Below are 27,617 nucleotides of genomic sequence, written 5' to 3' on the forward strand. Positions count from 1 at the left end.
TGGGGCGTGCCCTCGCCCTCATCGCAGCTGCAAGAGATTGGGGTGGGTTGTTGGTATCTCTGGTGCACAGCTGGCATGCAATGGCACAATGGTCTTCCGCACCTCACGGCACCCTGTCGCTGTGGCAGACGGGGGGGGGGGGGTTGTGACCTAGTCTTCAGACTGCAGTTGTGTGCATGTTTGCTGAAGTCTTACTGAGTTCAATGGGTCCTAATTCCAAGTATGTGTGCACAGAACAGCAGGTGCAGCCCTAAAAATGCTTACTAGAAATAAGAACTACTTGACCCAGGGGCAGCGATTTCTTAAAAAAACATTCTTAGGAGCACTCTTCACTGGGCCTGTGTGGCTGTGTATCCAGCAAGAGATGCACAAACGTGGGTCTTCAGTGAAAGTGAAGGTCAATAGACCAGCGAAGCTTTGTTCTCCAAGTTATAGCCCTGACCATCAACATTTCTATGTCTAACTTTTCCACAGCCCGCTATTTTATTTGGGCATCCACTTAGTATGGAAACTACAGCTCCCAGGTGAGCCAAGAATAGGGTTGCCTGCTCCATATTGGGAAATTCCGCTTTGGCAGATGGGGGGGAGGGGTTGTGACTTTGTCTGCATGCCACCTGGAAGTCTGTGTGCCACCTGGGCATCATTGGCCTGTCTGGAATGGCCACCGGGGATTGATGGCAGTGCTGGGGGCCTCAACAGAGCACCACTGACACCCTAATATGTGGCAGGGCAAAGAACACCAACGGGAGGGCAAGACTGCGACCAGGCCGAGATCAATTCACCAGCCACCAAAACGGGCCCTGCCGCCTGCCACTCACCACCCCCCTTCCACCTACCTGCTTGCCTCCGGTCCTCCCAGCTAGGCCTGCCAGCCGCCTCCCAGAGCCGTCGCATCTCCTCAAAGAACGGCGGCCTGGCGCTCATTCTTGGGATGCCCTGCCACTGCTCCAGGGCTGCGAAGAAGTCGGCCTTAACGCGCTTAAACTTGGACCTGCACTGGTCCGCGGTCCTGGGCCAACCCTTCGCACCCAGCTGTCGGGCAACCCTGGAGAAAATAGCCTTTGTGGGCAGGTGGTGGCTGCCCATGATGCGGCTGGCACGTCCACTCTGCAGAAGGAGGTCAAGCAGGGCCTCGACCTCCAGATCCCGCCAGTAGCGGCCCTTGCTGGCGGCCATTTTTTTAGCTGCTACTGCAAGGATATGCGCTAACGCGCGAAAGCGCAACTGCGCATGCGTGACTTTGGAAGCGGCAATCCGTGCAGGTGCTCGTTGCCCTGCTTTCCCGAGAAGCTGCCGCCGGCCCCCCAACATTCTCCTCCACCGAGGTCCGCGTCAGCGCCCCGCCCCCATAGTGCAGCAGCACGCAGTATTTTTCGCAAACTGATTTCTTGATCACCCCCTTACTCCCCGAGAATTTTCACCCAAGGGTTGACAGCATGAGTGTATCGCCGCATTTGCGCATTTCTGCAAGCCCGAACATGCAAGCGACTCAAATAACTGGGTAACCGATACGGCTATGCCACTGTCTGTAGTCACCGGCTTAGATGTGCCGGTGACCCGCATAAAGTAATGGAGGGATCCCAGTTAGCACTGCATATTTGTCTGCCCTCCCAGCACTCCTCAACCCAACCCCTAAAGGAGGAACGGTCATGGCGGGGGCTGCCAGAAAACGTGTGGTGGCACGGAGCGCGCATTCGCCTGCTGGCGCGTGATTGCGCATTTGCGGGGGGATGCAACTTTGTGCGCAAAGGCGGCAATCCCAAAACCTGCCGGGTCTGCATTCCCCCCGCACCCAGGAACGGACAAGGAAAGCGAAAAATGTTTGACTGCAATAACAACCATTTATTGGCATTTATTGACAAACTTTTCCTTGCAATATTGGCACTTTTGGGATAAGGGTTTTCCCTCCCCCCAAAGAAAGCCAGAGCATCACCGTCCGCATCTGGAATACATGAATGCAGCCATTGCATCACGAACCCTCTTCCCCTCATCTAGCATCCCCCTGTCGTTCTCCCCATACTCAAGTCCATCCCCGGGCATTGTCAAGGGCATGGGATCAGTCAGTGAACCAAGCACTGCATGTCCCTTGGCCTCGCACAAGTTGTGCAGGATCACACACGCGGTAACAATGGTCACCACGTTCTCCTCTCTGGCTTTCAGCCGATGGAGGAGGCACTGCCAGCGTCCCTTCAGACGACCAAAACTGCATTCCACCTTGTTCCTGGCCCGTGCCAGGCAGCGGTCGAAGTATTTCTGTTGCGGTGTGACAGCCAATTTTCCGTACGGCTTCATCAGCCACCGGCGCATTGGATAAGCACCATCCGAGATCATCAGCGGTGGCACTGAAACACCATTCACTGTCAGGGAAGGATTCCCAGGCACAAAAGCCCCATTGTCCATTGCAGCACAGAGAGCCGAGTTGCGGAAGACGAAGGCGTCGTGGTTCTTGCCACTCCAACCCACCTCTGCATCAACAAAACGGCCGGTGTGATCCACTGTCCCCTGCAGTAAGATGGAGGAGTAGTTCTTTCGGTTACCGTATTGGTCCGGCTTCCCACGGGGCTGACCGATGCGGATGTGAGTGCCATCGATCGCCCCAACACAATGAGGGAACCCCAGCGCTGTAAACCCATCCATTATCTGAAACAGAGACCAGAAACACGCATGATTGGAAATGCGCAGTAGCGCACCATCGGGAACACGGAAAACAACACAAACCACCTTTGTTCCAGCCGGCGCAAACCCCCTGCCCTTCCTGCAGCCATCACTCACCTTCCCGACCTCGTCCCCGAGGCACACTGTCTTCGAGAGTAGCTCCTTCTCAATTGCGAAGCAGACCTCCAGCACAGCATCCGAAACGGTGGACAGCCCCAGACCGAAGTGATCTGCTGCAACGCGGTAGCATGCACCGGTGGCAAGGCACCACAACGTCACCGCCACCCTCTTCTCCACGGACACGGGCTCACGCATGTTGGTGGACTGGCGTGCCAGGGTCGGCCTCAGGGCATCCACCAGCTCATTGAAGGTCCCCCTGCTCATCCGAAAACACTGAATCCAATGGGTGTCGTCCCATACACGCAGGGCTATGCGCTCCCACCAGTCCTGGCTCCGGGGGTATACCCAGCAGTCTCTGTGCTCTCTGATGTCCGCCAGCACATACCATCGCTGCCGCAGACGGATCCCTCGCAAAGTGGACCTACGTGAAGCTGTACCCAATTTTTCGCTGTGGAAAATCAGCTGGGCAGCCCTTCTCCTCCTCAGAATGTGCCGCAGATGCGCATGGCAAAGTGAGACCGTGTTCTGTAGCAGGAGAATCACCACCTGCGCCATCACGAGGAAAAGCTCTCTCCCGGGCGCCATTTCAGGGTCCAACAGTCAGCACGTACCAGATTAGCAATTGAGAATCTAGAGTGGGACCATCGACCAATGTACTTCGCGAGAATCTCCCGGACCAATCATTGACCGCATCGTCGATGCCGCGGATTCGCGCATGTGCGCGTTTGCGCGTTTGCGCAAAACGGGGGGAAAGAAATAAAAAAAAAAACCCCGAGATGCGAACAAATGAAGGCCCCCCACGTCAGTTGTGCCGGGGAGGAGAGAACCAATCCCGGGGTTGCTCTCTTGGCCATGCGAACATGTGGAGGCGGAACGGCACGGCACAGAACGGATGAAGACGAGACAAAGCGGATGGAGGCGAAAATACCCGCGTGGCTGGTAAGCGATTAATAGCGCGGGCAAAACGCTATTTCTGGCCGTCTGGAATCGGCCTAGGCCTGGGGAGACTCCCAGGCCTTTGAATCCCCACTCAGGTTGAACTTGGGATAGTCACTCCTTTTGCCTAACCATCTTAAGGTCAACTTGTAAGCTTCATGGCAGAGGGGATTCGAACCTGGGTCTCTCTAGTCCTAGTCTGACATTCTTACTCCTTTTGGGATGAACTGATTTTTTAAAATGTATTCATGTAAAAACACTGTAAGAATATATTACAATATCTCCACTACAAACTTAAATGAAATAATCATTTGTTTCCCCCAGGAAATTGTGGCTCACTGGAGGATCTTAGCATACTTCTCAAACTACAATTCCCAGGATTCTTCAGGGGAAGCTATAAAGGTTCAACCAGCATAAGAAAAAAAGAGATAAAAGTTCAGGCCCAGGGAATGTAACAAAATGGTAAAAGCTCCAAGGACACAGAAACATCATCATAAACTTCCAGCAACAAGTTAAAACCAAAACACGATTAATATACACAGTTAAAACACCTTCACAACGTAAAACAGTTGCAGAAGAACCACTATCGCCCCTGCGTGTACTGATATGCTACAGTATATGTACGTTTCTCCAGCAAGGCAAATAGTGATTCTGAGTGGCAGTTTCAGGGTGGAAAAACAGGGGGCCGTTTCCACACGGCTTACCTTATTCTGCAAATTAGCGAAATCTCGCGAGAAGACGCTGTTATTGCGTCTTCTTGCGCAATAACAGCATCTTCTCGCGAGATTTCACACGAGATTTTGCTATTTTGCAGAATAAGGTAAACCATGTGGAAACGGCCAGTGAGTGTGGGGAGCAGGAGGTTTAAGCCCCCTCTCCACACACACACTTCAATCCAGTGCAAATCAGGGCCCCCATGCGCCTGAGAATGAAGTTTCATCAGACTTGAAAGAACCCAGGGAGGACATGGAAACTGTGTAACTTTGCCACTCCACTTCTAGAATGGCAGTCATGATAGTATGTTGCAGGGCTTTTTTTCTGGGAAAAGAGGGTGGTGGAAATCAGTGGGTTGCCCTTGGCGAAAATGGTCACATGGCTTGTGGCCCCGCCCCCTGATCTCCAGACAGAGCGGCACGGAGGGCAATCTCAACTCCCCTCTGTCTGGAGATCAGGGGGCGGGGCCACAAGCCATGTGACCATTTTCAAGAGGTTCCAGAACTCCATTCCACCGCGTTCCAGCTGAAAAAAATCCCTGGTATGTTGCAGCAAATAGCACTAAGCATTTATGAGAAGAAGGGGAAGTGCTTTGCTGGTTAGGCAGGAGTGGGGGCTTCAGGCACTAAGGAGCAGCTTGGAGCAGAAGCAGGGTGTCATATATGCCTGTCTGCATATCTGCCATGAGTGTATTCTGGATTATGTGCTGGTCCTCTGAGGGCATGAGAAATTTCTGATTGATGTTAAGGCCGTAGGTTATCTCACAAATATTTACTTTCTCTTTCCCCACTGCCTCCAACAAGTGTCCTTGAAGGCTGGCTGTGGCCAGCTCGAAATGTATCTTTCTAGGGAACAGAGATGATTTCATTCTTTGTTTTGTCTAGCCTAAACCTAGCTTCTCCCCTTCACCCATCCGCCCCCGGCTTCTTTGGGCCCAGCTTCAACGATCCCTATCATGATGGCTGGGAACCTTCCCTACAACCAGGGCTCATTTGGAGGGGGAACACACCAGAACACCATTCCGGTAGTTCCCCAACAGTCAGGTGGCCCCGCCAACCTGACTTTGAAAAATTTTGGGCCGTTTAGACCTCGATTGGGGCCAAAACGGACCAGATCGGGACCAAAACGGCCCAGATCAGGTCAGTGCTGGGTGGGGGAATGCTCCCCCGCATGGCATCAACCTGATCCTGGCCGTTTAGGCCCCAATCCAGACCAAAAATGGCCATTTTCAGCCATTTTGGGCCTATTTCGGTCCTGTATCACAGCTGAAACAGTCTGCATCAGGGCTGAAACCATCCAGATCGGGTCGGTGCCGGGCAGGAGAAGCCTCCTTCGCCCAGCACCAATCCGGTCCTGGCCGTTTAGGCCTCGATCTGGGTCAAAATGGGCCAAAATGGTTGGTTTTGGCCATTTGGGGACCGTTTCAGTCCAAATCGGGGCCCACACCATCCAGATCAGGTTGTTGCCAGGAGGAGGAAGCCTCCCTCGCCTAGCACCGACCTGATCCCAGCTGTTTAGGCACTGATCTGGGCAAAAACGGGCCCAAAATGGCCATTTTCAGCAATTTTGGGTCTGTTTCAGCCTGGATCGGGGCTGAAACCATCCGGATCGGGTTGGTGTAGGGAGGGGGAAGCCTTCCCCACCCGGCACTGACCCGATATTGGCTTTTTAGGCACCGATCCGGGCCAAAATGGGCCCAAAATGGCCATTTTGGGCCTGTTTTGGCCCAGATCAGGGCCCAAATGTCCGGATTGGGTCGGTGCCGGGAGGAGGAAGCCTCCCCCACCCGGCATCAACCCAATCTCGGCTGTTTAGGCACCGATCCAGGCCAAAGGGGGCCTGTTATGGCCTGGATCGGTTTTGTGCCTGTTATGGCCTGGATCGGGCCCAATTCAGGCCTAAACAGCCCAAAATGGCAATTTTTGGCCATATTGGGCCCATTTCTGCCTGGATCCAGCGAAAGTGTCCTGATTGGTTTGGTGCCAGGCAGGGGAGGCACTAACCCAGTTCTGGTCATTTCAGCCCCGATCTGGGCCCAAAATGGCCATTTGTGGCTATTTTGGCCCCCTTTTCCACTGGGATCGGGGCCGGAATGGCTGGGATCAGGTCGGTATTGGGCAAGAGAACCCTCCCCTGTGCAGCACTGATTTGGTCCGGGCTGTTTCAGCCTTGACGCAGGCCCAAATTGGCCCCAAATGACCATTTTTGGCCATTTGGGACCCGTTTCGGCTGGGATCAGGGCCAAAGCCGCCAGGATTGGGTTGGTGCCTGGCGGGGATCCCCTCCCCTGCCCAGCACCGACCTGATCTGGGCCATTTTGGGCCTGATCCAGGCCAAAATGGGCCCAAAATGGTCATTTTAGGCCCCTTTTGGCCTGGATTGGGGCCATAAATCAAATCAAATAAATAAAAAAACGGCCCTGATTGGGCCACTGCCAGGTGGGGGAACACTCCGCCCTCTGCCAGCATCTGAATCCCGGCCATTTTGGCCTGGTCAGGGGGCGTGGCATATGCTAATGAGTCGTGCTAATGAGTTATGCTAATGAGTTCCTGCAGCTCTTTTTCTACGAAATGACTCCTGCCTATAACTAACACTACCAACCCCATTTACGTCACTTCTGCCAATTCAGCTGTCTGAGCACCTTGAAGTGGATGGATCTCTAATAAAGTTGCTTCAACCAATTCATGGGTGTGGGGTGTGGTTGCTGTAGAGAACTCAGGGATTCTACCTGCCAAGGACAGACAGCAGCAAGAGAAAAGGGAACACGCGTGAATCGCTGAGGAGCTTTTGTAGGCTAGGAAAAGATGCACAGGAGTGACCGCTAGAGCGGTCTTGGTCCTACCTTCCTTATATGTCACATTAAGAATCCTGCCTTTCCCGCAATCAGTACTACGCAAATGTATACAAACTTATTCTCACAACAAACCCATAAGGGAAATTAGGCTGAGAAAGAATTACTTGCCCAAGGTTACTTGCCAATTTTGCATTTATTTATATCCTGGTTTTCTCCTCAGTTGGGAACTCAAAGCGGTTTAGCACGTTTGTTCTCCCCGCCTCCATTTTCCCACAACAACAACCCTGTGAGGCAGGCTGCGCTGAGAGTTGGTGATGGGCCCATGGTCAACCAGTGAGCTTCCATGATAGAAGTGGGAATTCTAACCTGGGTTTCCCACAATCCTATTATGTCACTCTATCCACTAGGCCACTGACGGCTCACACACAGGGCTTCATGGATGAGCTGAGATTCAGACTTAAGATGGCCACCTCCACACCCATAAAATTCAAGCCGCTGCACCCCGCTTGGAAATTTCTCTAGATGTCATGGCATTGCTCTAGTTTCAGTCAGGGATCAATGAAGTAGGTGGCAAGGCTGTCGATCCCTCTCACCTGCAAGTTCAATCTCCTTCCTCCATTGACAGGAATCAGTGTGGTAAAGGGAATATTTTATTTTTTAAAAAACAATACTTTTATTTGGTTTTTCTTACATCCTATATTTTTGGAAAGCCTCAGATAGGCTTCGCCCGGAAGAATCTGTTACATCTGTGAAGCCTAGTACCATATTTGATTTCAAATGTATTAGGAGTAGTTGCTGAGCTGAAGAAACCAAACAAACATACAGATAAAAAATGCTCTGCCTCGTTGTATGGGGTCAGGAGGACTATTACAGTTCTGAAAGCCTCAGCCCAGCAATTATAGAACTGTATCTCAACAGTATTAACTTCATAGTAACCAGGACTTTTTTCAGCTGGAACGCGGTAGAACGGAGTTCCGGAACCTCTTGAAAATGGTCACATGGCTGGTGGCCCCGCCCCCTGATCTCCAGACAGAGGGGAGTTGAGATTGCCCTCTGCGCCGCTCTAAACTCCCCTCTGTCTGGAGATCAGGGGGCGGAGCCACCAGCCATGTGACCATTTTCTCCGAGGGCAACCCACTGAGTTCCACCACCTTTTCTCCCCAGAAAAAAGGCCCTGCTAGTAATCATGTCGATGAATACCTCTTATTTTCACCCTTAATTCAAAAAAGTATCTATTCTAGAATGCAGAAATGTACTCCGGTAGAATATAAGTCTTATGAAGGCCGAAACGCAGGGTATACGTTTTGTTAACCAAAAAAAATAAATAAAATATTAAAGGTAAAAGTAGTCCCCTGTGCAAACACTGAGTCGTTACTGACCCACGGAGGGGGACGTCACATCACGACATTTTCTTGGCAGACTTTTTGTTACGAGGTGGTTTACCATTGCCTTCCCCAGTCATCTATACTTTACCCCCAGGAAACTGGGTAAAATAAATTAATAAAATATTAATGTCCTTTTATTTCAGTTCTGTTACTCGAGGTCACATCAGATCGCCGGCTCGTGATGCTTCACAGAAGACTCGTAGAAGGATAATGGGAAACAGAAAGCTCTAGAATTGGAACTCCTGGCCAGATTGCGTACTGTTTCTGGAGGTTTAACAGTGTGGTTCTCTCTTATTTGGCTATGCATTGTATTCACGTTTACTGTAGCCAGGGCTTTTTTTCTGGGGAAAGAGGTGGTGGAACTCAGTGGGTTGCCCTGGAAGAAAATGGTCACATGGCTGGTGGCCCCGCCCCCTGATCTCCAGACAGAGGGGAGTTGAGATTGCCCTCCGCGCCGCGCCATGCGGCGCAGAGGGCAATCTCAACTCCCCTCTGTCTGGACATCAGGGGGCGGGGCCACCAGCCATGTGACCATTTTCAAGAGGTTCCGGAACTCCGTTCCCCCACGTTCCGGCTGAAAAAAAGCCCTGACTGTACCAGTAGTTTAAGTTACAATTAGTTTTTTTTACTGTTTTAACAAGCCTTATTGGCACCTTAGGTCCCAAATCATTGCAAGAAACGTGGGCCTGTAAATGTTTTAATACACACATTTGGATAAAAATTGAGTCTATCTTGATTATTTTGCAAACCTTCTTCTCAGTCCACTCCGTACATGTGACAAAGGAGGCTAAGTGCTTAAGAAAGGGAAAAAAGCTTATATCACTACAAAATGTTACACCCTCAAATGTTTTTTTCTTAACCAGAAAAAGGTAAACAGGAGACCTTAAAGACTAAACATTTTATTCCAGCATAAGTCTGGACTGCTGCCCAGTTCTTCAGATGCAACACTGGCTCTTCGCCAGGCAGATGTTTAACATAGGAGGTATGGGGGGGGGGGAAGCAGGATAAACCCCACAAAATTCAGGCACTACAAGGCGCCCCGTAATGGTGTTTTAGCTGAGTGGCTCTGCTAATCTGCAGTAGAACAGCAGGATTTGAATCCAGTGGCACCCCAAAGACCAACAAGATTTTTTTTAACTTAGATTTTTAAATTTAATTTTATAGAATATACATAACACAATCAACATAGAAAAGACTTTCAACAACAAACTGTTAACGAAGGGAACTACAAGAAAAAAATATTTGCTGTTTCTTTAGCGAGTAGACAATATCTCTAAGACCAACAAGACTTTCAGGGTGTCGGATCTCCCCGGTATATTTTACATTTTCGACTGGCACATGAAAAAGACAGTGACGCCGTGACAGAAGGCTAGCAACCCACGACTGTCATCCCGCCCCCGCTTTCAGAGCAAGCGCCAACAATCCCGAAGCGGCCTCAAGGATACCGACTTATTGTTGCCAACTCCAGCCCGAGAAAGCCCTGGAAATTTGGGGGCCGTGGCTTTGGAGAGGGATTTCGCCTGGAATTTATGCAACACAGACTTTGCCGTCTGAAGCTGCCATCTTCTTGCCTGGAGATCCGCTGTAATTTCGGGCGAGTGCAAGGGCACACCTGGAGGTAGGCAACCGCTCGGCAACTACGCTCCCCGGCATTCTCTCGGAGGCAGTCTCGGACTACAAGTCCCATGATGCCTTGCGGGCGCACTCCCCTTCTCCCATTACGCCTGTGGGACGTACGGCGACGTCTCTGACGTTTTTGTGACGCAAGCCGGGTGAGGGGTCAGGGCGGCCGGGCCGGCGCCTGCCTGGTTGCGGCAGAGCTGAAGCGGCGGCGGCTCCTCTCCGGTTTCCCCCCTTCATGGCGGCCCGCCGGCTCCGGGAAGCTCTGCGACTGGGAGCGCGGGGAGGGCTGCGCTTGAGAGCGGCCTCGGCCGGCAGGTGAGCCGCGGGCAGGAGTTGCGGAGCGGGGAGGCTGAAGGAGGAGCGGGAGCCGCAGGCGGGGCTGGGCGGGCTGGCCCGGTGGGAAGGGGACGCGGCCGGGTGGCCCGGCTCTCCCCTGGCCAGGCGGATTCGAAGCTTCTCCCCCGGCTCGGCGGTAGGAAAAGGCTTGCCGGTTGCGACTCTGAGTCTCCTACAGCTGTTAAATATGAAGAGCGAGGAAGGGCGGAAAACAGGCGGTTCCCTTGATCCGGAGGAGTTAGCCGGGTTAGTCTGTAGTGGCAAAAGAGTAGAGACTCCAGTAGCACCTTTAAGACGAACCGACTTTACTGTAGCATAGGCTTTCGAGTGCCACAGCTCTCTTCGTCAGATGCAGCTGTGGCAGTTGAAAGCTTATGCTACCACAGACTAACACGGCTAACTCCTCTGCATCTATGCTAAGGTTGCCTCTGATGAAGAGAGTTGTGGTTCTCGAAAGCTTATGCTACAATAAAGTTGCCTCTGACCAAGAGAGCTGTGGCTCTCGAAAGCTTATGCTACAATAAAGTTGCCTCTGACCAAGAGAGCTGTGGCTCTCGAAAGCTTATGCTACAATAAAGATGCCTCTGACCAAGAGAGCTGTGGCTCTCGAAAGCTTATGCTACAATAAAGTTGCCTCTGACGAAGAGAGCTGTGGCTCTTGAAAGTTTATGCTACAATAAAGTTGCCTCTGACGAAGAGAGCTGTGGTTCTCGAAAGCTTATGCTACAATAAAGTTGGTTAGTTTTAAAGGTGCTACTGGACTCCTTACTACCTTGAGTCTCAGTGAGATAGGTGGTCTATAAATGACATCAATAAAATTAAAAATTGGGGAGAGAAGAGAAATAAGCCTTTAAAATACGCTTTAAAATAATGTATACTCGGCCACCTTCCACAGGGAGTTTGGGTTGTGGAAAGAGTTCCCTGGAAAAAACATACTGGATTCTTCTGACTTTGGTTTTTAATTAAACAATGTTGTGCCAAGGATTTGGGGTAAGGAAAGCTGCAAATGTCCTGCAAAGGGACTCTAGAGGAGCAAATGGCAAAGAGAGAGGCCTTATAGGACGAAGAGAGATCGAGGTTAAAATGGGGAGGGATGGGGGGGCCATAGTGGCGGCTTGTTGAGTGTTGCTGGTTAGAGCTGCAAGCTGAAGCTTGGGAAGGGTCATGATGAGGGCTGCCAAAGAGGAGATATCGTGAGGGAAGCCAATGGGGGGAGTGCAACTGGGTTGGTAGGCAAGGGTCTTTCAAGGGTTAATAGTCTATAGAGGGTTCTGTAGGTCAATGTGTTCCTGCTTGGGAAAGGTTTCCATTCACATTAAGGTGTCTGGAATAGGGGTGTATCCCGAATTACTTAATATGGGTAAGGAGTGGCTTCTGTGTTTTTGATGGGTTTGGTGACCAGTGCGCTTAGCTCTTGTTTCCGACACCATGGAGGAAAGTTAATTGTGTATCTTTTGTATGGAGGAGAGTTTTACATGGAAGGAGCAGCTAACAGGAAGTGTGTTGGTAGCATCCCTTCCCGTCCATGATGCTGTGTTCCAGCCTGGTGCCATGTTAATAGAGGCATGCTCTATTTTTCCTTGTTAATACTTTAAAAAGTGTTTCTCCAGTGGCAGAGTACACTCGCTATAGATCATTGTATTTAAATGTCTGCTTGCCACTGGTGGTATTTGTGAACCCTAATTATCCACAAATGTAAATGAGATTTCAAGTTGATTTATTTAGTGGTGAATAGTTACTTTAGATTGCTTTACCCTGAGAAGTCCACTGATCTTTTCACTGACGGTGTTAGAGAACTGAGCAGCTCGAGTCTAGTGGTCATTCAATTGTATAGGAATCTGTCCATTCCCTTTTGGAGATGCGGCTGCCTAGGAGAATTGTGCAATGTAATATTGGTAGATATGTCCTATATCATTTTACAGGTAGCATTTAGATAGATCCTCTTGGGCAATTTCTTCTTCCAATGATATAATATCGGTGAGCATGTAAAAGAAAAGTTTCCATCTCCAATCAATACAAGGAGAGAAGTGTGTGAGTAACTGACAGTTGTCAGGCCCGTAGTGTTTATTTAAAAATGCTATGAATGGTCTTTATGCTTAATAAATTTTGCTAGGGCTCTGCTGGTTTTAGCAGCAGTGAAACAAAGTTCTTAGGTGAGAGCCAAAGCTGACAGGAAGACATAACATTCTTCTTCCGTTACCCTTCAAGACGAAGAAGGTTGGTGGTGCCTGTTTCTTCGGTAATCAGAGATGTTTTGTCAATATGCAGTGAGCTTCATAGAGACGCAGCATAGAAGAGCCGGCGACACAGCAGACTCACTTTCAATATGGACTTTGGCTCTTCTGATTGGATTCAAGACTGGTGAATTTTGGACAGCTTCTAGTAATTCCCAGGTTCTGAATTATACACATTTCTGATCAGAAAGCATATATTGGCATGTGTCCAGTGACATAAGGGTAAAATTCATCTCCAGCTTGGTGGTATTCTGTGAACTGAAGGATTATTGTGCAAGTGGTAGCCCTACATATGTCTCTATTCTTGTACCATCATGAGTGCAAACCGTTTGCTGCAGTTGAATATAATTGTATAACATGGATTTTTGAACAACAATTGTGCAAACACCAAAATAGACCACAGTTTACTACTAATGCTATGCTTTGAGCAAGTGGATATAACCATTTGGAAGGAATGAAGAGATTTTTGCACTACAGTGTACTGCAATTTTTTTAAGTGATTTTGTCAGTGTAATGGCTATTGCACTTGAGGAAGTGGATCCCAAATGGATGCTGATGTATGTGTAAAATGTGTGAAAGATCAAATGCACTGCATCATAGCTGTGCTTCAGCCACGCTGTATAAAGTGCCAAAACAATGCAGTGCCATAGTGTGGTGACTTGGCTTCACAGAATGTGAGTGGCTTTAAAATAAAATAGAGCCCATTTGGGGCCCAGAATGTAGCTGTGGGGAGGAGGAAGAGGTCCTGCCTCCCTCCCCCTGAGCCATTTTTCCACGCCAGAATAGTACTTGGGGGGGGGGGGGGGTGTTTCCCCTTTTTTGCTGCTCCACATAGTACAGCAAAAATGTGGAAATATGCCCCCCTCCCGGCTCTTTCACTGCAGGAAAATGGCTTAGGGGGCTCCGCCTTTCCTCACACCAAGGCATTGTTCTGAGCCCAAACGGGCTCTCCTTTATTTTTAAAAAGCTATTCCCTGAAATGCTGTGGGGCTGCAGGGAACCTAACTCTTTAAAACAAGTGCATCTAGTTTGGTCCTAAAATGCATGACTTAGAAATGCATTACTTGGAACTCTAGTGGAAGGTGCCTCAATTCTCCTAGGTGATGATTTGGAAGGGCATTAGGCCGCTGATGCTTTCTGGTGTGGTGTTTCCTTTGCACAAAGATGATTTAGCATTTGATTTTATCTCCAAGCTTTGGAAAGAGAGGGACACTTGGATGCTAGTCCTCCCCTGAGCTGGCATGGTGGTAAAGAGCACAAGCTTTTAGCTGGAGATCCTTGGTTTATCCATGAGTTCAGTGGTTAAAACACATGCTTTGCCTGCAGAAGATGTCATGTTCAGTCCCAGGTAAAAGATTTCTGGCAACTGGAGTAGGGAACGTCCTGCCTCTGCCTGAAATCCTGGTGAAGTGCTTCCAGACGGAGAACATGGCATCAGCTAGATTGGTCCACTGGTCTGAGGTGGTATAAGGCAGATTCAAATGTTCCTATCTTCATTCAGTGGCTGAAACCAAACTACTGTGTCTCATCCTCAGCTGCTTTCACATTGGTGTCGCAGGACAGTATTATGTAAGTGCTTTAAGCATTTAGGAATGTGCTATTAAATATCAAGATTTATTTATTTATTTTGGGGATCACCTCCCCCCACCCCACATGTTGTTAGGGGAAAATGAGCTTTTCATAGAATCATAGTTGGAAGGGGCCATACAGACCATCTAGTCCAACCCCCTGCCCAGTGCAGGATCAGCATGGTGGGTATTTTCCAGCATGGTGGGTATTTTCTTGTTGAAGGCTGTTGTGATCCAAATTCAGTGTTTGTAATAGTGACCAGCATTATTCATGACCCCTGATTTCCTGAAATACCTGTATGTTTGTGCCAAAACCCTAAGTTTGAAGCGTTCAGTAACATTCATAGTTTGACCTTCTGCTTGTACTTTGGCAATGGAACGATGTCTGTAAGAGACTTCCAGCCACTAGAAATGCGGTGAATTTGGATCTTCCATTGGGTTATAGTGCAGGTACTTTCTAAATTCCCTCCCTTCCCATCAAAGCCTATACTTCAGTTTAAGCTGAAGATTTTATGTTGTGTTTTAACAGCTTATCTAAAAGCTACCAGGCCTCAGAAGCAAAGAATCCAGGGGGTTGTGTCTTCTTTCCTCACTCCATCTGGTTGGACCAGATGCCCTTTTGTGATCTTCAGTAAGTTGTCTTGTCTGTCTCTGTACCTCTTACCCCCTTCCATTCAGTAAACTGGAGATAATTGCTTATAGTACAGAATGATGGTGAAGATTAGTGCTAAACATTCCACTCCTGGTATATATGCATGTGTTGAACAAAGCATGGGGGAGGTATCGGTGACCTGATTTTGAGATTTCAGAAGTTTTTTCTTGTATATCTTTGAAAAAAGAACCTTGTGTTTTACCTGAGAGACCCGATGACTGGAGCTCTAAGTAAAATATCTTCTCAAGGCTAATAGTTTTCCCCCGTGAAGGCTCCTCCTAGCCCTGGTAGGTGTTCTGGCTTTCTTTGGAAACCTGCCCTGCCACTAAGGCCTTAAGGGGGCCCCCAGAGTGTGTGCTTCCAGGGGTTTTGGCCGGCCACTTAGCAGCATTTGTGTCATTCCCTGTTTGTTCTTGCCGTGCCAGACTGTTGAGTTTGAGCCATTGAAGGCACCAGCCAGTGAGGTTTTGTCACTGGGACCAAGGTCCAGTGGAAAAGCTCTGGAGGGTCACAGATGTAGTCTGAGGCATGACTTGAGATCACAATTTAAAAGCCTGCCTGTGTGTAGATCTGGGGGGGTGGGTGGGCAAGGTCAGGAATGGTGGCAGTATTCAGTATACAGCATCCTAGTACCATAGCTTCCCTATGAAAATTAAGTCAGTGAGCTTTAAAGGGCTTGGTGAAGGCTAATCTAACTGAGAACTCTGAGTTCTGCCATCCTGGATTTAAAAGCACCTGGTTCTGCAGCGGTGCATTGGATTTCCTGTGCCTTAACTTTCTTACATAAGTGTCCTGTTCTCAAGCACCTGAGTTGGCTTGGCACTACCCCAAGACAAATATGTCCTAACCAACCTGTCAGGGCAGCTATTCCTGTAACTGGCCATGCAGAGTCTTTTTGTCCCTGAATATGCTGCAACCTCCCCAGACTGAATGGGCAATCCTGGGTTGAATTGCATTTGGTAAATAAAAACCTGGCTGTTCCGTAACACCTGGCTGGGTCCCTCTCTCCTGGATTCTTGGATTGCTCTCTACCCTTGTGGTATGCCCTGTCGCTTCCTTGGATATATCTGCCTCACGTTGCCATGCATAGCATGTGCCCACACAGCAGATGCTGAAGGGCGGGCGGAACTGGCGCAGTGTGTTTGCTTTTCTCCCACTTTTGGCAAAGTCTTCCAAGAAATCGGATTTGTACCCCAGGGGTAAGGGCAAGATGAAACTGAGCAGCTGTAGTCCCCTTATACTACGGTGGGGACAGGGTAACGTGGACCCCTCGTCCTTCTGCTCTGTGACTGCAAAGGTGTAGCCAATTCCTTCTACTCTTTGACAGTGAAGAAGAAATTGTTGAGGAGAGCAGCCCACAGACTTCTGAGTCCCGCAGAAGCGTCTTTGTTCCTTTCCTCTGCTCAGGCAAGACGAGACACTCTGCCTTCTCTAGATCGCCTTTCCACTGGGAATTCCAAGCATTTATTGGCGGACAGCAGGGCTTTTTTTCAGTAGGATCGCGGTGGAATGGAGTTCTGGCATCTCTTAAAAATGGTCACATGGCTGGTGGCCCCACCCCCTGATTTCCAGACGGGGACGGAGCCACCAGCCATGTGACCATTTTCGCCGAGGGCGATTTAAACTTTAAAAAACTCCCCTCTTTTTCCAGCTGACCCAAAGTGACGTCATTGTGCGGTCTTGAGTTCCACCACTGAGTTCCACCACCTCTTTTCCCAGAAAAAAAGCCCTGGCGGACGGCAACTCATGTGAGACAGTGGGAGGGCATAGTGGCAACTGCAAGTCAGCCAAGAGCTGTGTCCCATGGCAAGCCTAGCCAAGACAGAAGGAAGCACGGAGGGACTTGTACAACCCTGTGTGATGCTTCCTCTCATGCAATTTTGAGTACACTGGGGAAGAGGAAACCACCCTACTATTTATGGAAGTGTTTAATAGTCCTGTTTAGGGACCTGAGCATTGTACATATGCTCTGTCTGGCAATACAAGGGCAAGACGGGTTGATACAGAACTAATCCAAGACACACATTATCTTGCACACGTGGGAGGAAATCCCATATATATAAAAATAATTGAATTTTAACAAGGTCAGGACAGAGAGGAGCATGGGAAGGGAAAAAGGGGATAGAAGGGGAAGGTCAACAAACACACCAAGTAGCCTTGCTTACAACATCACTCTACATATCATTTGATGCTACAAGTAGGTCGACTGTGATGATTAACACAAATTATATTCAAGCCTTTATGTTATTAATACACTCAAGCCTTTGTGCTTATTTTTTATCCCGTCACAGAATGGAGTCCAGGGCCCAGCCAAGTCCTCTTCCATTTGCCCTTTCAATATTGAGGCCAATTTGTCCATTTCCGCACTCTCCACAATCTTTGCCTCTAGTTCTTCTTGAGTAGGCATTATTTGACGTTTCCAATAATATGCTAATAGGATTCTTGCTGCCGTTACTGTATGTATTATGAAATACTCCTGGTCCTTACTAAATTCATCTGGATTGCAATTTAACAAAAACAGCTCAGGTTTAAAAAGTACTGGGATCTGTGAAACTGTTTGGACCACTGTATGCGCCATGACGTGGGAGGAAATCTGGATGTCACTGTGCTGTAGTGTATGTTGACTTAGTTGGTTCACATTGTTCTTTCATTCTGTAATCCTAGTCCAATGGCATTGTTTAGTTGTCGTTTTATGCTGTGGGATTGCACTGTTTTATATCCTGAAATCCAATTTGAGTCCCCGCAAGAAAGGCAGATTATAAACAAACATCATGCACAATCCACAGGGAAGCTGAAGTTTCATTGAAATAACCAGGAACTTGAATACCCTGGTAGCACACTTGTGCAGTTATCAGGGATTTCAGTAATGTTGCCTAGGAGAACTTCTTGGTGGATTGAATCTCCTGGATCACATTTGTTAGTCTGTCACGTCCCCCTTCTTTCTGATTTGACGGGTGGGTTCTGCCTTCCCCCCACCATGACGAGACAGACGCTCTTGCCAAGTGTAAGAGATTAGCGTGTGGGAGTTAAGGGTGGTGTGGGAGCCTCAAGAAGAACAAGGGCCTTTGCCTTTTGAGGATGATTTTCCCAAGATCAGGTTTGCCAGTTGATATCCCTGCGGAGGTGACATGTGAGAGGTGTTTGCATTTCCCTGTGGTATGCTACAGTATTCAAATACAGGAGAGTTCTAGGTCATGTTTCTTTGAAATTAATCAGTGAATACAGGAGGGCTGTTAAAAGCTAAGATGAATGCTTCCCCCCCCCCCCCCGGCTTTCATTTATATTCATAAACAAGTGTTGACCCCCCCCCCCCCGCCTCCGTTGTGATTAATCTCTAGTAAGGCGAAGTGCCTTTCCAGACCTCCTAATTCCAGGGGGTTTATCGTTTCAGGCACATGCCATCCTGTGGGATTTTGATGATCCGGGCTCCCCATGCTGTTGGCAACCACAACTGGGATCTCAGTGCCCAGCACAGCCGGACATTCATCAGCCTTACGGGGCCTTTCACCAACAAACGGAAGGAATATTCGGAAAGAAGGATCATTGGGTGAGCAGGCTGGTTTTATAGGAAGATGGGTGGGGAATTTGGGCTCTGAGGGAAACTGCATAATGTGTTGGTTTGACCTATAAGACTTATCTGAGCATCCTTCACCTTGCTCTCTTCGGAGGTCATAGCCTGTACAAAGGGATCCTGCAGTGTGGGCACTGGCGTAGGACTGCAGAGGGTCCGTTCCTAGCTCTGAATATAAGCTTGAACCAGCCATCTAAGCGCTTGGTCGGTGGGAGGCAACGCTACTTGTAGACTGAAAATGCTCACTTTGTCAAGCTCTGAGGAGGCCTGTCGAAAAGCTAATTCCCACTCGGTGTGGCTGCAGCCATTCTGCTTTTACATACCCTCTGCTGATACGTTCCCTGCAGTGTCCAGTTAGATGGGCCGCCATTCCCATGAGACGTACTCAGTAAACTGACCTCACCAGATTGCAGGTGCTGTGTGGCTCCTGAATCCGTTCTTCTTCTCCTTGCAGTTACTCCATGCAGGAAATGTATGCTGTTGTGTCCAACGTGGAGGAATACAAGGACTTTGTTCCCTGGTGCAAGAAATCAGTTGTGGTTTCTAAGCGCACAGGCCACGCGAAGGCCCAGCTGGAAGTTGGATTCCCTCCCGTTGTGGAACGTTACACATCCATTGTGACGATGGTGCGGCCCCATCTGGTGAAGGTGTGCCTTGCGTGTTTCTGTCTATGGATTGATCTGGGGCGAGGGATCGACACCCTCAGTCAGCGGTCTGCCCCCAAGGCACAGATAACTTAGATGTAATGTCACCATCTCCATTTGCAGAAATATAGAAGACTGGGGGGAGGGGGGGCTGTTACAGTGGGGTGCTGCTTGGAAAAGGGCGTGCCTGTGGGGGCACCCCTGAGTCCTCCGCTGCAGATGCAGTCTGAAGGCCGGCTGATGGACCAGGGCCAGTGAACTGGGGTTGGCGCATTCCTGAGGCTGGAGTTGGCCTTTGTTAGCAAAGTCCTCCCATGACCCTGCCTCTGTTCTCTTCCCCAGGCTGTCTGCACTGATGGGAAGCTGTTCAACCATCTGGAGACTAGCTGGCGTTTCAGCCCTGGCATTCCTGGCTACCCTCGAACCTGCACAGTGGACTTCTCAGTAAGCAAACTTTTCTAAAAGTCTGCCAGGCGGCGCACCTTGCCTCCCGTGATGGGTTCATCAGTCTGTGCTGATAAGGATGGGTCTAGGCTGTCTTGCAGTGGCGAGCGAGTACGCTTGCGTATGGCCTTTTGGCCTTACTGAAGGGACAGAACCCAGAATCTGTCAGCTTGTAGGAAAATGTATTTATTTACTCAGGTATACTTTGTTCTCCGCTCCCCATGAGGCCCCAAAGCCGATTACCACGTCCTTCTCCCCTTACCCATTTTATCCTTGCAATAGCAACCTTGTGCAGTAGGTTAGGCTGAGAGAGAATGGCTGGCCCGAAGTCACCCCGTGGCGTTGGAGATACAGACCTGGGCCTCCCAGATCCTGGCCTGAGGCTCAAACCCCTGTGCCATGCTAGCTCTGGCAAACTGAGCCTTAAAGGAAGCCAATGCTCCTCTCGTGTGAGAACGTTCTTCTGCACACGAGGACGGCTCTTGGGCGTGGTGCCTCTTGCCTTCAGTCCCTGGGTGCTGGAGGGCAAGTGAGGCTGAGAGCCACCGTTCTCGACTGGGCTTGATTTCGTGATCTTCACCTTGAGCAAGTTTCAGTCACAGTTCTCACTACGTGAGGCAGGTCTCCCTGCTAAAGTACCGGCATGTCCTGTGGGGCACGTGAACTGCTGCTCCTCTCCCCTTTGTCAAAAAGAGTCCAGTAGCACCTTTAAGACTAACCAATTTTATTATAGCATAAGCTTTCGAGAATCAAGTTCTCTTCATCAGATGCCTGATCAAAACTGGGCTTTGATCAGGCATCTGATGAAGAGAACTTGATTCTCGAAAGCTTATGCTATAATAAAATTGGTTAGTCTTAAAGGTGCTACTGGACTCTTTTTGATTTTGCTACTACAGACTAACACGGCTAACTCCTCAGGATCTCTCCCCTTTGTGTGTGTCTCTCTCAAGTGTAGTCCCCAAAGGAGAAATGGACTGGCTTTTTCTTCTGCTCATAAATAATCCCAGCCAAAGTTACCAGTGTGACTCTGCTTATCCTGAGAAACTTATGCCAGAAGACCTATAAAGCAACTACCTGCTTTTGGACAGGGTCACCGTCCTGTCCCTAGTACAAAGATGGCGCTGCCCTCAAGGGGCAAAAAACCATTTACCAGTCACTATAGGATCCTGGTGTTATTTTGTAGACTTCCCCAGACCAAAAAGGAAGAAACTGATGGGGAGAGAAATTCAGACAAGAGCCTCAAGCAGCAATGAAGCTAAGGCTGCCTTCTACTGAAGCACAGTTTTGCAGCGCTAGGAATGCTTTGTTGGAATCGTTCTGGTAGGAACTTGAATGTAAACATTAACTTTTGCAGTTATCTGCCCTGCCCTTGGTTATAGAATGGCCTCTGTCAGTCTTGTCAGAGCTACGCTTGTGAAGTTGTACATCTTCTGTAAACTTCAGTCATAGATCATCCAACAAGACAGAATTACACAGCAGACATCCCCAGTTCAGGGAAACCAGAAGTCTCATATTCAAGCATTGCTCAAGCGAAGTGTTTGCACCATTAGAGAGAGCACTTGCCGCTCACTTTTCTCTGTTTTTGTGGCTCGAGGCTGAACTGGCTGCCTTTGATGCTCCTTCTTCTTCTCTGCTCAGATTTCTTTTGAGTTCCGCTCCTTGCTGCACTCGCAGTTGGCCACAGTTTTCTTCGACGAAGTAGTCAAGCAGATGGTGGCAGCCTTTGAGCGACGGGCGGGAAAGAACTTCGGACCGGAGACTCGCATTCCCCGAGAGCTCATGTTCCACGAGGTGCATCAGACGTGAAGGCTGCCCGGCTGCTGTGGAGGCCGCACGGACGCTTTGTGCTGGGTGTGCACTCATGGGCTTACCCAGTCATCTGTTTTTACCTATTTATTTGGTTTCTCCTGATATCCTGTCTAATTTATCCACTGGACCTTGTGTGATGAAAGAGATTTGTTCCCCAAAAAAGGGTGGGGGTAGGCAACTGTGATGCCTATGGAACAGCCTTTCAGCCTTCTGGTTTATCTGGCCATGCACTTACGCTGGGTCACTTTTTTGTTGGTTAGCACATTTTATTTTACTTTTCAGTCCCCGTCTTGTAAATCCCCATTCTGAGGAATTTCTGTCTAGCCCATTGTCCTCCACCCCCATGGCATATGCCAGCGTGGCTGCCTTAGGCTGTGGACTGTGCCAATCCCCGTTTCTTGAAAGCAGGGTAGCAGAAGCAAAGCACACGTGTATGATTAGGTTATTTTTGTGTGCATCTTACATCATGTGAAAAACCAACTGGGGCTGCCTCTTGGTTACACAAAAAGTGGGGGAGGGAGGCTGTATCCGTTGCTGGATAGTCTCACTCGTGTTTGGATATGCATCAGCAAAATAGTAACGTTATTGGTCCAGCCTTGCTCTGGGACACTTGAAGCCAAACACAGTGCAGAAACATAGTGGAGGAGAGGCAGACAGAGACAATGGTGGCAGAAAGGGGATGTTCTGTAACAGCTGCTATGGGGCTCTGAAACAAGCAAGCAGTGTGTACTGCAACTGTACAGTGTATCAGTACTGGTTGCGCTCTTCTTCCTCATCTGTACTTGGTTTCTAGTTAGAATGTCTTGGGTAGATGTGTGCAAAGGAGCTTTAACACTCAAGGAAACATGCATGCCAAATGAAGGCTGAAAAGGTCTGGCTCTTGGAGTCTGGATAACTTAAGAGGTGTGAGAAGAGAAGCCTCCAATGGCTAGGAGGGAGGCAAGGCAAGGAGAAACCATGCAGCTCTTTCTTCAAAGTCCAGGCCAAGTTCTTGTGTCCTGGTTTCATTTAGACCCAATTTCCCAAATATGATCTGGGTTCCAGCAGCAGGAACAGAGAGAGTGATGTCTGAGCTACCCTCCCTAGTGGAGAGAAGTGACCAAGGCGTATTGAGCGCTAGAAGCGCTGGAGCGGTGATGTCAGCAAGCCTCCTCCATTTTATCAGCTCCGTTGGTTGCACGTTGGCTCTATATACAGTGGCTGGGAAACAGGGTCTCTTCCCCCTTCCTTGCCTCCCAAGAATCGTGGCTGCTCTTTCTGCACAGAGACAGTAGAGTGCCTTCTGTTCCCCTGACCCCAGTGTGGGTGTCCCAGGAAAGCTCTCTTTCAGAGGTCCACGTGTTTTGCTTAACTTTGCCACACTCTGTACTCTGCTAATCAGGAAGATAAGTTTACCTAAGTTAGTTGCACATTTTGCACAAATCACGGGCGCACATGATTGCTGGGGCTGGGGGAGAGGGTCTGCCCTGGCAAGATGCCATCTATCAAATGCTCCCGTACCAAGGGCTGAGCCATGCAGGATACTGCATGATTTGAGTTCTAGCGAGTGGTTGGGTGGTAGGAGTGTGTGTGAGAGAGTGAGTGCACCATGTATCCTCTTGTAGTTTTCCATCGACTGTTTTCTTGAGGCTGAATGGGGTCATTTTGCAGAGAAGAAGAAGAGGGGGAGTTGTGGGGGTGGGGAGGAGTAGGAGTAGGGTAGCAAGATAAATCTTATGCACGGCTTTCCTGTGGGTCATGTAGTCTGACCCCCCCCCCCACACACACACACACTTTACTTCCTCAGGTGTTTGTGGCTTAGTAGCTCTATGCCTAAACCAGTGCACTGAGATAGGTCTGTCCTGTGAATGGCTTAGCAGAGGGTTGACTTACTAATAAACGTGAACCTATCACACTCTGCGGCTTCCTCCAGGATTAAGATTCCCAGCCCTGCTCCTCTCTTTGTAGCTTGGCTTATGGCCTAGGTGGAATTTGCCCCATGAGGCTGTGTGCTGCAGCAGAGATGCTTGATCCGTCACTTGTTTTGATCTAGCATGGCGCTTTCCCCAGGTCCCGTATCTTTCTCTGATGGCTTCCCTTTATTCCACATACAGCTGTACATTTTGTGTACATTGTTTATCAGCTTCCTTTACATCTGTGCAGTGCCTCTGTTGACGACTTGCCCGTAGACTGCTTGCTTGCCTGCCTTCTATGTTGAATTTGCAACCTGGATTTCGGGTGACTCCCTTGAGTCCAGCCCCTCATTCCTGGCAGGTTTCAAACATGACCTTTTGCAGTGTAGAACTACATAGTGATCAGTGGAACTGTATAGATTTAGACCTGTATAGATTTAGACCTCCAGTCTGTATCCTTTGTTGAAAGATCTCCCTCCCCCCAGAGATCTTTCATATTTGGAAGCACTTTTCCCCTTCCTGCTTTAAAAAAAATAGCATTCTTTTCTCACAAGCTGAAAAAAGACTTGGTTCGAAAGAAACACCCTTTTGCCTTTGGCTTGCTCTCCCTCCCAGTTTATGCTGTCAGCCTACACACAAGACAGGTGCGCTCAACTATGGTGCAGCATATATGCCAGCTGTCCGTCTCTCTCCTCTAACCGTTTTTGGAAGGAAAGGGCAACATTTTGAAAGCCAGTTTCCCGGAGCCAGAGAAGGCATGCAAGCACGTATTTCTCCTCTCAGTTTATTTAAAGAAGCATTCGTGTTGGTGAGGAAGCCACCTCCGGAGGAGCACTAGCTTCCCTTTTTCTAATTACCCAGGAGGAAGTCTTCCTGACTTAACGGACCAAGCACGTTCTGTGCCGCGCGACCAGAAAAGAGCAAGTTTCCTATGGAATCTTCATGTTTACTTGACCTTGTTGCTATCCTAAGGGCGCATTGTGAGGGAGGAGGTGCAACTAGAGTGGCTGGAAATGAGGAGATCCTCTATCTTTCAAGGGTAGGGGATCCTCTGCCTTTCAAGGGTAGGGGATCCTCTATCAAGGGTAGGCAAGGGTAGGGGATCCTCTATCTTTCAAGGGTAGGGGATCCTCTGTCTTTCAAGGGTAGGGGATCCTCTGCCTTTCAAGGGTAGGGGATCCTCTGTCTTTCGTAGGGGCAACCTGCCCTTGTCCCATCCTAGCTGTCTGACCAGCACAGAATGCTGGACAGCGCTCTCTTTTCCCATTTTGTTTTCAGCTTCGATGCTGTGGGTTCCTACCCGGTCCAATTACACAGAAGAGAGATTTGATTGATTCAGAGCCCTGCCTCACCCGTGAATGTCAGCAGCAGGTGGCTGCGAACCAAGTTGCTGCCTCTCAGCCACACCTCCTGCAAAGGATAGTTCAGGGAGGGGGGCATCTTTTAATCTTCCTACTGTATAGCATTCTTAGTACACTGTCACTGATCAGCCTGCTAAGGTTGCAATCTTGTACATGCTTACTTGAGAGTAAATCACATTGAACTCAGTGGACCTTCTCTCTGAATATGCTGTGCTTGTTAGGCGATCCGTTGCTTAGTTTGTCTCCTCAAGAGATTAGTAATTCTGAGAAAAAGCTAGCTCTGAGCGCCCTTTGTTGAATGGCAGGGCAGCATGTGTGGTGCTGTTCTGCAGAAGCACAGGGAAGGGGTGAAAGGGGGGCATTCAGAATAGAATTTAGCATCCTGAGAATCTCAGCTTTCATTTTTTTAAGTAAAAATTTTCTAGCCCTTACAGCTATGAAGATACGTGAAAATGTGTAGGCAATGCCTTACAAAATCTCAGAAGTCAGAGGGATATCGAAGGCTTTCAGTGATTGGGACGTAGAGTTCATCATAGCTCATTTCTCTTATTTGCAAGATAGTAAACTGTGGAATAAACAGTGCCAAGAACGGGGGGGGAAAGGATGCACAGTCAATTTGCATCATTCATACAGGTCGCTGAATCCAGCTTTTCTTGGTGGCAGAAGTAGGGTTGTGTCAGGGCATGAACTTCCCATTTTAGAATGGAATGCAGCCAGCCCGCGCATTCAAGCAGCTACTTCTCAGCCTGAGCACCCACCTCCAAGGTTTCTCTGTACATAATAAAACCCCTGCTGGATCAGACCAGTGGTCCATCTAGTCCAGCGTCTTACAGTGGCCAGCCTGGGAGGGCCAGCAACAGGGCAGCAGAAGCCAAGGCCTTCCCCTGGTGGTGTCTCCTGGTACTGACGTTCCGAGTCTGGCTGTGCGTTCCATAAAGCTGGCTGCTCCCTATGTGGAAATACAGCCTGTGCAGAGGAATAACTGTGTGGGGTAGGAAGGGGCAAAACTGCCCCCTCCTCACTTCCATCAGCTGAACTGTGTTCGTGGAAGATGTGCATGAAACCCTTTCACCGCCTTCCCTCCCCTTACTGGACCCTCTGACCCCAGGGACTGGTCTCTGCCAGTCCCACAACCCCAGGACAGATTATTTTGGCTGGGCTTCTTCTATGCAGCCTTGTATACCACAAGGTTGTTGGATCCTGTTCTCCGGTACCGGCATGCCACTGATTCTGGTCATTATTCTGTTTGTACTTGGGGTGTTCTGAGCCTCTCACAGGAGATTTGCTTCACAGCCACGAGTGTTAGAAACTTGCTTCTTTAAAAAAATAAAAATCAAGGTGCTCATTAGAAGCGCTGCCTAAATGCAAGCTGTTACACTCACAGTTGCCAAGAAAGGGCCAAGAACAGCTCACGTGTGCTAAAGTTGTGTTCTTAGCTTTTGAGACGGATGGAAGGTCGAAATTTTATAAAGGCTATTTTTCCCGGTGTGACTTTGAATTATTGTAAAGTTGATTCTTGAATCATGAATTGTTGATATAGATGTCATCCAAGTGCTTCCCCCCCTCCTTTAAATTGACAGAAGTAGATAATGACACCTGGCTACCTAAAGTTATTACTTATGGTAAAAAAGCATAAAACATTCTGTACAAGTTCTTGTTAAAATGTTATCCCTATTATGCTGAACTTTCTCACTCTCTCTCTCCTGAGCCTTAGTTTCTCCGCCAAGGCTTTGCACAATTGGGACTTATGCAGTTCCCCAGTGCTTATCGATTGGTAATGCTCCTCCTGTGGGTGTCTTCCGTTGTGGGCCAGGGGTGTCCTGATGTCCCCTGCCCACTGTGAACTGGGTGTCCTAACTTCTTCAACTCACTGAAACTTATCACTCCACACCCCAATCCTGCTGCCCTCAGCATTAAAGTAGTTCTGACATAGATGTTGCGGTGCCTTCTGCTTTCACTTAGCTGTAGCGTCCTCCGTCTCCAGCTGCCTCGTGTTGTTTTGCCTTGTGCATGCTACCTCAGCTTGCTGGAAAGGGGATTATTGCTGGAGAAAAAAACAAGAGGCAGGGAAGCAAAATCAAGTGATTAAGGAAGGGATCGTTTCCCCTTGCTCTGCAACTGTGAACATTTAATATGTGCAAAACCCTATCCCCACAAAAGGTCAAAGACTGAACCAATCCCAAGAGCATTTTTATAGACCAATAAAAAAAACTCTTTGCAAAAGAATGTATGTGCATTGTTTTTTTTGTTTTTTGTTTTTTTAAACCATCAGTCTTGTGGCTAAAACATTAAAATAGATTGCAATAAAGTTGATGGTAGAAGGTCCCTGGGTGGTTGGTGGAACAAGAAAGGCTGCAGGGCCCACAGTTGGCATGGGTGTCTTCAATACATGTTCTAGCTAGAATTGCAGGCTGTATTACACTTCAGAATATGTTCCTAGAACCACACCTTCTGTATTCAGTGTCCACTAAATTGGATAAAAAGTGTAGTTGACGCTACTTACTTCTACAGTTAGGGTAGATAGCTGCTGCACTGGCCCTGCTCATCCAACTGCATTTAAAGGGAGATAGAGTGGTAAGCTGCAGCACTGCAGTCCAAGCGTTGCTCACGACCTGAGTTCGATCCCGGTGGAAGCCAGGTTCAGGTAACTGGCTCAGGGTTGACCCATCCTTCCGAGGTCGGTAAAATAAGTACCCCTAATGCCAATAAAGGTGATTGATTGATTGATTGATTGAAAATAAGTGCCCATTTTCCTGGGGGTAAATGTAGATGACTGGGGAGGGCAATGGTAAACCACGCCATAACAAAAGTCTGCCAAGAAAACATCGTGATGTGACGTCCCCCCATGGGTCAGTAATGACTCGGTGCTTGCACAGGGA

At 48.9% G+C, this 27,617-nt stretch overlaps 1 protein-coding gene across 2 annotated transcripts; it reads left to right on the forward strand.

The window, feature by feature from the left end:
- The first annotated feature begins 10,391 nt into the window (after nt 1–10,391).
- COQ10A (coenzyme Q10A) lies at nt 10,392–26,938 on the forward strand. Of its 2 annotated transcripts, XM_054976975.1 has the most exons (6): nt 10,392–10,542; nt 14,895–14,996; nt 18,409–18,564; nt 19,043–19,235; nt 19,575–19,676; nt 21,315–26,938. In XM_054976975.1, exons 1-6 carry the CDS (start codon nt 10,463–10,465, stop codon nt 21,480–21,482), a joined length of 801 nt encoding a protein of 266 aa, XP_054832950.1. In that variant the 5' UTR covers nt 10,392–10,462; the 3' UTR covers nt 21,483–26,938. The 2 variants fall into 2 exon arrangements, with proteins under 2 accessions (XP_054832950.1, XP_054832951.1); XM_054976976.1 differs by lacking the exon at nt 14,895–14,996.
- Nucleotides 26,939–27,617: the final 679 nt, after the last annotated feature.

This window comes from Eublepharis macularius, chromosome 4 (genome assembly GCF_028583425.1).
Source record: "Eublepharis macularius isolate TG4126 chromosome 4, MPM_Emac_v1.0, whole genome shotgun sequence".
NCBI classification, from domain to species: Eukaryota; Metazoa; Chordata; class Lepidosauria; order Squamata; family Eublepharidae; genus Eublepharis; species Eublepharis macularius.